This window comes from Vicia villosa, linkage group LG5 (genome assembly GCF_029867415.1).
Source record: "Vicia villosa cultivar HV-30 ecotype Madison, WI linkage group LG5, Vvil1.0, whole genome shotgun sequence".
In the NCBI taxonomy this organism is placed as follows: domain Eukaryota; kingdom Viridiplantae; phylum Streptophyta; class Magnoliopsida; order Fabales; family Fabaceae; genus Vicia; species Vicia villosa.
The window spans coordinates 111,540,378-111,552,444 of record NC_081184.1 but is presented as its reverse complement, the minus strand read 5'-3'; the positions used below and the strand labels follow the sequence as shown (position 1 = coordinate 111,552,444).

The 12,067-nt window shown below is 37.0% G+C and overlaps 1 protein-coding gene across 1 annotated transcript; it reads left to right on the top strand.

The window, feature by feature from the left end:
• Nucleotides 1-1,573: 1,573 nt before the first annotated feature.
• On the top strand, nucleotides 1,574-5,215 carry LOC131607051 (uncharacterized). The gene is made up of 9 exons (XM_058879100.1): nucleotides 1,574-1,940; nucleotides 2,021-2,149; nucleotides 2,306-2,384; nucleotides 2,468-2,595; nucleotides 2,796-2,879; nucleotides 3,177-3,260; nucleotides 3,511-3,662; nucleotides 4,142-4,292; nucleotides 4,390-5,215. The coding sequence occupies exons 1-9, from the start codon at nucleotides 1,623-1,625 to the stop codon at nucleotides 4,720-4,722; spliced, it is 1,458 nt and encodes a 485-aa protein (XP_058735083.1). The 5' UTR covers nucleotides 1,574-1,622; the 3' UTR covers nucleotides 4,723-5,215.
• The last annotated feature ends 6,852 nt before the right edge of the window (nucleotides 5,216-12,067 follow it).

The window sequence follows — 12,067 nt, the reverse complement described above, 5'->3', positions numbered from 1 at the left end:
GTGAGACGGTTCCGTTTAATGAGATTGTACTATATTCTGGATGGTTTGTTGCCAGTTTGACCATCATTGTCCGTTATCTTCCGAAGCGTGTCATGCGTTAGTTTGGCTACCAGCAGATCATACCTCGCCACTCTTCTGACTCCGCTCTTATCGCCATGACCCGTCGGCAGCTAGATGAGGTATTTGCAGACTAGGAGCACCACTTGGTTCTTGCCGAGGCTCGGGAGACCACATCAGAGAGGGACTGTAGTTGCGTCGATGGGTACATCACCTGGTACTACAGAGTGTCAAACCCATGCATGCTTCCCACCGTCTCTGGATCACCGTCCAGACCAGCCCACGAAGAGATTCTACAGGCTCATCATGCTCAGACGGACCACACTCAGGATGTTCTTCCTCGGTGTCGTAAGATAGCTGACATGGTGCAGGCACGCATTGCCGATTGTTTCTTCCTTAGGGTAGCAGAGGGGGCATTTTTGTACCGTAGAAACCGTTACAAGACAGGTGGGGCACTTGACGGTAGAGGCATAGTAGCCAACAGACGACGCGGTGGAAGCGTAGGCGGAGCCCGAGGCAGCAGAGAGGCGCTGGATGATGTACGACACACACAGTAGTGATGCCGACGAATTTATTTCATATATGTATTTTGATTTCATTTTTTTACGAGGATTTGATATATGTATTCGACATTATTGGCCGACGATTTATACTATTTTTTTGTGTACTATTTACTTGTTGCCTTTAAATCGCATTACTTTGATTAATTGGAATGAGGTTTTTCATTGTTATAAAAATTGAGTTTTTGAGTGAAAAGTATGTGATTTTAAAAGATAGCAGACTGTTCCGTAGGTGCATCTATGGAACACTCTGTTTTAACACGTTTCGTAGATACACTTACAGAAAGAAACCATTTTTAAAAAAAAGATGGTTCCGAATATAAATCTACGAAAGAAGGAGACATAATTGGAATTTCAACAGATAACTAAGAAATTCAAAGGGTCTACTGATAAATTCTCTTATTTATTTATGGGTTAAATATGTTTTTGGTCCCTATAAAATTAACAAATTTTATTTTTAGTCCTTAATAAAAATATGACATAATTTCGTCCCCGCAAAATTATTATGCACGTAGTTTTAGCCCCTACTGTTAAATTGATGTGTATTTTAAATGATAATTTCAAAATTTGATTTCTAAGTGTAGATTATTTTTATCATTATCTTTTGAAATTTAAAAAATTCATATTTAATTATTCCATTTTTAAAAAAATTATAAGTTAACAAAGGAATATTTTATAGTATTTTAAATACGTATGAAATAAATTTATATAAAAATTTAAAAATTTAACAATAATTAAGCAGTTTTCATATTTTTTAAAAATCACATAGACTAAAAATATATATTCATATATATTATAGAGATTAAAATATGACATTTTTTTAGTAAAAACTAAAATTTAAAATATTTATAAGGACTAAAAATAAATAACCCTTTATTTATTTACCGTAAAAAAAATAAAAACAGACTAAGAAGCAGCGTTTATAATCGTAAAAAAAAAAAAAAAAAAAACACGTTTATGTGCTTAACCAGTTAACCGTAAGCGGATGAGACTGAAGCACGAAAGATGTTGAAGGTAGCAGCATTCCGTTGGAACTGGAGGCCACTCTCTTCCCTCCCTCTATCTCATTTCCCATTCAAAAACCTCCACACACCAAACCCTAATCTCCGATTCACCACCTCCAATCTCTTCTGTTCCGCTTCTCTGCAAACCTCGCCCTCTCTCAATGCCGAACTGGACCCACACCTCCGCTGTTCCATGCCGCAGACCCCACTCCGAGTCGCCGTCCTTCTCAGCGGAGGCGTCGACAGCAGCGTCGCTCTCCGGTTACTCCACGCCGCTGGTCATTCCTGCACCGCCTTCTATCTCAAGATATGGTTCCAAGTATGTTAACCATTTTTTGCTTCCACTGAACTTTACTTCGACAATAAATTTGGTATCACTTCTTTGATGATTTTCTGTAGGAAGATTTTGAGAACTTCTGGTCGGAATGTCCTTGGGAAGATGATTTGAAGTATGCTAAAGACGTTTGCAATCAGGTTGAAGTACCATTAGAAGTTGTTCATTTGACAGATGAATACTGGAAAAACGTGGTATGCAAGACTCCTTTAGCTACTATATGTTCCTCTAACATCAATTGATAGCTTCTTACTCAATTCACATAACTAGATTTTTAAGTTAATAATGAATATGTTCTTTTGCAATATCGTCGGAATGCGGCTATGCCTCACTTATTACTTGTTAATTAGGTTTCTTATATCATTGAAGAGTATCGGTGTGGTCGAACTCCGAACCCAGATGTTCTTTGCAATACAAGAATAAAATTTGGTATGATGGATTGAATCTAATTCAACCATATTGTAGTTTTTCTTTTTCCCTTTGTGTTTCTATTAATCAGTTTTTTTTGTTAGGTGCATTTTTGGATGCAATTGGTGGTATGGGTTTTAACTATGTTGCCTCTGGTCATTATGCGAAGGTTGTCCACCCAATTGCGGATAAGATGGATGACCCTTCTATTCTAGAACTATCACAAGACATGGTACCGATATGATATTTACTTTTGTCACTACAAAATATTGTTTTCATTTGTGGTTTGTACGTTGTAGGTTTTATTTCTGTACTTCTATCTCTTTGGAAGAATTTTTACTGATTAGCTATAGTATGTTAAATTGTTTATTAGTCACAAAAACATTGTTGGATGCTCTTACCGTTAGTTCCTAACATGGTTTGGAATTTTAGGTAAAGGACCAAACTTACTTCTTATCACACCTATCACAGTCCCAGCTGAAGCGACTTCTTTTTCCACTTGGTTGTATTCCTAAGGTTTGTTGTGGCTAGTTCTGTATTCCAAGCTGAAATTTCACTTAACTTTGTCGGTGCTTTAGTCATTTTATAATGTCAAACACAAGAAGTCAGACATTATGAATTGAGAATATGTTTCTTAAACTTTTCAATTCCTATCTATATAGTCTGACATTAAGAAGGCAACACTATCTTCCGTGTGAGGAGCTTATGAATTTATTATATTGTAGTACATGCAGACAATGTTTTATTATAGCACTACACGATGTTATGGAGAAATTTTAGCTCTTACTTAATCTCCTGCCACATCATCTGCAGGATGAAGTCCGCAGGCTTGCCACAAAATTTGATCTTCCAAATAAGAATAGAAAGGATTCCCAGGGAATATGCTTTTTGGGCAAGGTATTAGTAGTGAATAGATCGTTTATTCCATATCTCTTTCAATGTTTGACAAATATGTGGTTCAATGTTTGAAAGAAGCCGATAAACATAAAATGACACTTATGGCAACAATGCACACTATTAATTATGATAACTATTTAATTTTTAAAACTTCAATGCCATCATTTTGTTCAGAGTTGTATAATTGTTTTGAACTATATCTTGAAGATAATTTTATTTGTAATTCAATCTTGTTCACTTTGAGTCATAGATAAAATTCAGCGAATTTGTTGCAAGGCATATTGGGGAAAAAGAAGGTATCATACTAGAAGCTGAGTCAGGTGATTTCCTTGGCAAACATCGGGGCTTCTGGTTTTATACTATAGGTCAACGCCAAGGTCTACGGCTAGCTGGAGGTCCATGGTATGTCCCTTCTCTATTTCTATCTGGCATTCATTGTATTTGCTGATTTATGTACTCCATTTTACGATGAAGATACATCTACATTGTAGTGAATTAGTTTATTAGGTTGGGTTAGGTAGAGAAAATAGATAAGGCTTGTCGTCTCTATAAAATAGGAAGGAGAGGTGATTAGAGAGCAGACATCTTGTTAATTGATTGATTTAGGGCCCTTTGACCCTGTGAATTGGGCAGACCCTTAATGAGTTGCCATTATTCTGAAATGTAATCAAGGGGATTCTTCCCAATATTCCCCAATACCTATTGGTTCCTATCATGTAGGTGTACAAATATGGAAATTCAAATCTATGTGTTAGTTTGCTGTAACGTAATTTTTAACTTGGATCATTCATTTGGAAGGTTGCAAATATTCTTTGGTTGTATTCCTGTTACCCTAGTGTTGGAACCCCGTTAAGAAACACCCCTTTTGTCATCTGATGCAGGTATGTTGTTGAGAAGGATGTAAAAAACAATGTAGTTTTTGTATCCAGAAACTACTTTTCTTTGGACAAAAGAAGGCGCATATTCCGTGTTGGCTCTTTCAAATGGCTTAGTGGGTTACCCCCTAAGCAGAGAAGTCAGCTTCGATGCAAGGTGGATATCTATCTTGAATATCAACTTTTCTTCTCCTATATTGCAAGTGTTTTCCATCTTTACAGTATTTGAAGTTCTAATATCTCAACCCTTTCAGGTGAGACATGGTCCCGGGTTTTATGATTGTAGCTTACAAATGGAACTTGAAGGAGATGATTTAAGTGACTCTGCCGTCGTTCACATATCTGACGATGACCAAGGCCTAGCAGCTGGACAGTTCACAGCCTTCTATGAGGGAAGAACATGCATTGGTTCTGGTGTGATTTTGGAGTCCGGGAATGGTCAAAGTTATCCTGTTTGCGCAAAAGCTTTCGAAATTGCAAGAATGGAAGATAAGTCCAAGATTGGTAATCCAGTAAAGATAAAAGTTAAACCAGATAACCCACAAGAAGTGTGTGATTCCATAGAATTGGCAAGTAAAGCTTCATAGGAGAGTAGGAAATTGTTGAGTTGCTCCGTCAGAACCGAACCTGCTGACTTGGCAGGCATGGTTCTGTAGGAGGGAAGTAAGCATGGTTCCGTGGGAGGGTACCAGTCTCCGTCAGGCCTTCAGAAGAACACGTGTTTCTTGGAGGGAGGGATGCTACATTAAATTGCAATCCAAGGTGGTAGGGATCCTCTTAACAATCTTTAGAAGGACAAATGGATCCTTTACGGCAAGTGAAAGAGATAATGAAGGAAACAGATTTGGAGAGATATAACTTATGAAATTTATAGTGTAGATAGAGATGTAAGGGGATGTATGGAGAGAATCCTACCTTGAAAGAATGTACTTTAGTTACAATATACCTTAAGGTTCGCGGCCATATCTTATCCTCCAACATAATACCTAAAAATGTTTCAAAATGTGTTCTCCAATAACTCAACACTACTATATTGCAACAATAAATTATTTGTTAATTCATAGTTGATTATTTATGAAATATCAAGTTATAGGACTTTTTTTTTCCATTCAAATCAAGTCAAAATCAAATGTTACGACTTACAATATTTTGCAAACAGTCAAACAAAGATAAGGTACGTTAAATTTTACAATATATTTGTTATTTGAGTAGTTTTTTAGGAAGATATATACTATTAGGTTGTTGTGTTTCGGTTTTTGCTCGTATCCGGATGGAAACTTCTAGAGACATCTTTTAGATGGATACTAAAAGATACTTTTGTAGTCACTCCCAAACTTCATTTGTGGACTATGAAATGAAGTATTATGTTTTGTTTCAATCTCTATTGTCAATTTTTGTTAGAGAGATGACATTCAGAGACATTGTCCTTTTATCTGCTAATGGCTAATTGGTAAGATGAGCATCACTCTGGATGATATATCTTAATAATATATTTTGTGATCTATTAGAGATCAACTATTTGATCACTATTCAATTTAGATATTTGAAAAACTATATTTGTTGAGTTGAACCTGATGAGGCCAATCTCGAGATTTACTAGAGGCGAGGATGTCATGCACAATTTAAAATTTTGGAGGCCATATAGAAGTGCAAATTGACTTTAAATATTACTCATTACATTAACGATGCACATATAGAGTATCATAAACAACATCAATTATTTTTATTATTTTTATGGATAAAATTTCAACCTACGTTGATGTTGTATATGTTTGTTACTTTTTAGATCTACCACACGAGTATAATTGAGGAACTCCATGTTTAGTTAGACGAGTCTAGTAGGTTCAAGACCAAACAAATTGAAGGAAACAAGTGTCTCTTTTAGGTAATGTTCTGGGCCAACCTAATACGAGTAAGACCCAAGTGCTAAGACCAGTGAAGTGAAGTCCATTAAATTTGTCCATAATATATAAATAGCATAAATAACGCATAAGGTACACACTCTCTTTTCAGACTTACACTTTATCTATTTTGGACTCTGTAATAGACTTGAGCGTTGGAGTGTTAACCTTGCAGGTCCACCCTTGTGCTGTTGTGTCGGAGATCCGCACACCGTATCAGGAGTCCATCACTTCAATCACAATTCTGGTCCCCATACAGAACATGGCGCGGTCTATAGAAAAGGACAACTAATTAATGCAAAATTTCATGATCAAATATCGTTCGATCTAAAAACAAGGTTGTTACAAGATCACGTCGAGATAGAGGAGTTAACCTTTGCTTTCACACCAAGAAGCTTCGTAGAATTTCTCGATCTCACGATGTTTCAAACCGACGTCATCAAGGAGTTCCATGGGATAGCGCTGTGTGACGAAGATCCTCAATTACAAGACCTCTTCTAAGTGACGATTGACACCAAATTACGGAGGAAAGATATACCGATGTCAGGATTTCGAGATCGCAAGAAGGTGGACACAATTCCTAACCAATGATCATAACAACCAGCGTAGCAAATCACACTGTATATGGCCTTCTCGTAGATGATGAAAGTTCGTGCAACATTATGTATGTCGAAATGCTTGTGATTATCTAGAAACGTCTAATTTTCACGTCTAAATTTAAATTCATCGAGAAACGTCTAATTTCTAAGTGATTATCTAGATACAAAAATTATGAATAATTGGCGCGTCTAAAATGAATAACTCCCTTCGAAATTTATGGTCTACTCAAAAGAGAATATCTTATTACATCCTTTGGGGTTCTTAGGCACCACGTGTGCTTTAAAAATTGCCCCTCTGCTTCCGTAGATGTATCTCCGGAAGTACTTTTTTTTTACATTTGCTTGAAAACGTTCCGTAGATGCATCTACGGAACATTTCCGTAGGTATAACTACGGAATAAACCAGAAACAGTAAAAATCAGAAAATCAACATTACAATGATAAAAACAACATTCATATATTAAAATTGGCATAACATCGATAATTTCAACAGCAAATTAAATATTACATCTCAATAGCCCGGTGGACGCTTGCACATCTCTAAGGTTTGCTCGACCGTTCTTTGCACCGTCGCAACGAACTCGAGCGGGGTTTTCTCTTTGAAACCGTAATACGCTCGCCAAATCTCCAAAACATCCTCTCGGTTCTTGATCTCAATGTTACTGTAAATGACGTTCCCTCCATTGTCAAATGAAGGTGAACGATACTCGAGTTTCACAACCTTTCGTTTGTCACCATAAGGTATACGATATTGGATTTCGTAAACGATAACGTCGAGCGAGGTGTACTTGTTGAGTTTGAACGTCATCCCGAGTGTTCTGCTGTCGGAGTAGGAGACACTTGCGACATACCAACGAACGTTGTACTCATATTGAGACATTTTTGTGGTTGTGTGAAATACAACATTAGAAATCCCACATTTATAGAAAACCTAGGTGAATTTGAACCACTCATTTTCTATCACATAACCTTCCGTGGGTATATCCATAGAAGGAACCTAGATATTTTGTTTTCGTAGGTGTACCTACGAAAAAAACCCATAGTTTTCAAATTCAGAGCCTTCCGTAGATACATTTATGGAACTTTCCCTGTATGTTTTTGTAGTAGACCAAAATAAAACAGAAGTGCAAAATTTATAAACACATAAACACAAACTTAATCTTCCATTAGAATTTATAATTGACAAAAAATAATTATATTGCAATGTTAAAGAGTGCATATATTACACTTTCAAAGTACAAAACACATCAAAAGAACTGTCGCCGACTAAATCTATTGTTGGTTCCAATTTTGAATTTTCCTTATTCGAATCCTTTTTGATGTTGTTTAAACTTTCGAATTTGTGTCTCCTATCAACAAAAAGATCCGACCACGTCTCGGCATCTTCAGTATGATGAAGTGCCCATTCCAGCGACGTTGGTGGTATGGGGCATCCCGATTTTAAGTAAACTTGCGCAAAATGATTCGATTTTGCAAGCCATTCAATACACATGATGCAATCGTTTGGATCTATAAGTGGTGTGGTGCGAAGCGGGAAAAAGGTTTTGGAAATCCCCGTATTGTGTCAAGTCAATGCACACCCTATCATATGCACATGCAATAAGATGTCCCATTTCCCGGAATCTCATTCATTTTGACACCGGTGCGTAAACGCCCAACCAATGAACAAGAGCTTCGTGCACCTCTTCATATTTAACTTCCTCTCCATATAACCGCGTGTACGAGTCTTTACGCGTCTTCAAATCTTGGATAAGTTGATGACGGACAAACTTATGGCTATCCTCTCCATTACCAAGCAACACCGAGACGGCCCGACAACCGTAATTACCGTCCCCGCAACATTGACGATCCGCTCGATGTATTGTGCATAAAAACTGAAATATCTTGATGAATGGAATTTTTGGTGGAATAGACATCTCTTCGATGAATGGAATTTTCGGTGGAATAGGTGTCGGAGGCGGTTTGGTTATGCGAGCTCCTTTGTTTGAATTTTTTTGAGATTTAAAGTATGTGATTCGGGAAAAGTTTTATCGACGTGCTCACAATATATTGGAGCCAGTGTAGTCGAGTTATTATTCGGTGTAGGCTTCACTTTTTTCGAAGCATGCTTTGTCTTAACCGGTTGAGAAGGCGGTTTCATGTCAGTTGTTTTGGGATATCCAATCTTCCACAATTGTTCTTTGATGCAACCAATTCGAAAGTAATAGAGATATTCGATTTTTCTCCTTTGATGCAACCATCATCATCAGAACTAAGTCTTTTCCAATGAAGGCTAACGTCGTCCATTATTATTGGCTCACCTAGTTTCATCTTCTTATCAATAACACAAGCACACATGAGACCATATGTTTTAGAAATAGTGCAACCACATTTTACGCTACGGTTTCACCTTGTTTGGCCTCGTGAAAAATATAGTTCAAGCCTGACCGAGACATATTGCCGATAATTGAGAATAAAGAATGTTGTCCTTAAAACGATGTTCCAACACCGCAATACTCCGACCAAATGTGGTTTGTATCTCATTATGTTGGTTTTTATTCACGGGATTTACGGTGTCCCAATCTCGACACAAGTCACCTTTGCTATTGTTCAACCAATTTTTCAAACTAGCATGTGCCGACTCAACTCTGTTGGTGGTTGTATTCCCTAGGTGTCAGACATTATCAGTCCACGCACATACAAACTTCTCATTCACCTTATCAAGAATGGTGCTTTCAACATATTTCACTAAATCAGAATACTTTTCACACACTTTCCGAAATTGAATTTACAATACGAATCCATGCATCCATTATTTGTTCAACAATCACACTGGACTTCACCGATTTTCCACCCTTCGGTCTCTACTTGTTTCGTCCCTACGGCGAGTTTAACCTTACTTTTGACATTACATGTTATGTGATATCGACAAAGTAATGCATTAGAAGAAGGAAATACCTTTGCCACCACATTTATCAACGCAGTATCGCTGTCCGTAAAAATTGCCTTAGGCATCTCGACTTGTTTCTTCAAAAGTGACTGACACATCTCTAATGCCCATGTAAAATTATCCTCTTTTTCGCACTCCAAAAAAGAAAAACCAACCGCGTATGTCTTCTCGGTGGATGTAACACCGACCATCTCAAATAACGAAAGTCTATACTTGTTGGTCTAGTACGTAGAATCGAGAATGAGCACTGTCAAAAACGTGTTGAACAACTTTATCAAATCCGGATGAGTCCAAAAAATATCTCGGACCGTAACTCCTTCGTCGCAAGTTATGTACCGTGACACGTATTTGTTATCATCCAACAATTTTAAAAGTTGTTGCATATCACTTCTATCTCCCCTAACCGCCTTATTATTGCGGTACCATATGTTATACACTTGCCTTATATTTCATACATTTTCGGGTTCCTTCCATTTCAATGTGGCAAATATATTTTTTGGTTGGACAAGATTCAAGGACATGTCACTAATACATGTATTCTCTTCTGGTTTGAGCCGACATACACTAGGATGACCTTGTAAATTTGAGCACAAATCATTGTTATGCAAACCACAAATAACACTAAATTTCCACTTCTTGCTAGCCAACATATAACAACCAATTTTAAATGGACACTCACATTTTTTACTACCCGTGTCGTCTCTTTTAAACTTCCTTAGACAAGAATGGTATTTCCCTAGGGATGGCAATTATACCCATCCCCAGCGGGTACCCTAAAAAATTACCCATACCGGGTAGGGTAGAAACCCGCAAAATAGGTACGGGCATGGGCTCGGGTACGGGGATATTATTATTAGATACACATGTATGTTTATCAATTTTATTAAATATTTTTTTATTAAATTTGTATATATTTCAATAAAGTCTTTGTTTAATTTTTAACTCAATAATAGCATTCTTGAATTTTTTTAAAATATTGTTAAAAACTTAAAATGGAATGATAAATTATAATTGATTGATAATTTTTATTAAAAATGTGGCTAAACGGGTACTAGCACGGGTACTTAGGTACCCATAGGGCACGGGTGCAAACGTTAGTACCCTTGCGGGTATGGGCTCGGGTACGGGGATATTATCAAGTTGCGGGTATGGGGACGGGTATTATAGTACCTACCCATACCCTGCCCATTGCCATCCCTATATTTCCTGCTTCTTTCGCACAACATTGTTACAAAAGCGTTTCTTCTTATCGTACCATTATCCAATCTTTCTATTACCACACCAAAACCAAGGTTAGTTGCATTCCTACGAATCCATGTGAGCATGCTTTTACGATGATCAAATTCTTGCTTGTTATTAAAGTTACCGCCGACATCTATCGCCTTTACGACTACCCCTTAAACATTCGGAGAAACATTGACTAAAGGAACTAATTCTCTTGAGATATTATCGGGGTGCACCATACCTATTTGTAAACAATAACACAAAATCACAAGACTACTGAAAAAATAGCACAGACATGTTTTGTAGATGCACCTCCGAAACATGTTCATCTTCAACACGTTTCGTAGATGTACTTACGGAAGCAACATTACATTTTTCGTCAGAAAATTGATTGATAATGTGAGCAATACAACGGATAAAGATGAATGTTTACCTGAAATTCTGTCTTCTCTTACTCCCTTTGATATGTTGCACCAAAAAGTTGGAATTTTAGAGTGAAAAATGATATTGATGATGTAGGGTTTTTAGATTGTGAAAGTGAGTGTTGAAGAAGAAAACCAAGAATGGGGGAGTGACCATGCTGGTTTAAACTATATCAGATAGTTCCGTAGGTACATATACGAAAAATTCTAGCGCTAAGTCATTATGTAAATATACTTACTGAAAAATCACTGAAATTAATTTGAAGTTTTCTCAATGTTCACTGGTTTAAAATGCTTTCGTAGATGCACCTCCGGAAAAAAAAAATCAAATTTTGTCAAAAAAAATATGCTTCCTTATGTCCATCTACGGAAGCATGAGGCATAAATGAAATTTCGTCAAGTGCCTAAGAATTTTAAAGGGTGCATTTAGGAATGGCAGCCAGACTCAAACCCACGGGGCCCACCCGCACCCGAACCCGAGTCAACTGGTGAAAATCTGAATTGCCTAGGTTTGAATTCGGGTTCAGGTGCCACCTGATATTTCGTGTGCAGGTTTGGGTAGTGTGAAATCTGCGTCTGAAACTCAAAATCACACCCACTTTTATATATATATATATATATATATATATATATATATATATATATATATATATATATATATATATATATAATAGAAAATTGTATCAAAAATATATTTTATATATTTTGCTGCGGGTTTGAGTTTGGGTGAAAAATCGTGAACCCAACGGATGTGGGGGGTGGTGTGACTATCATTTTGCCACCTGAATAGCTTTTGGATTCGGGTGGTGATTTCGGATGCGAGTTTGGGTATTTTACAGTTTAGTTTAAAATCTATT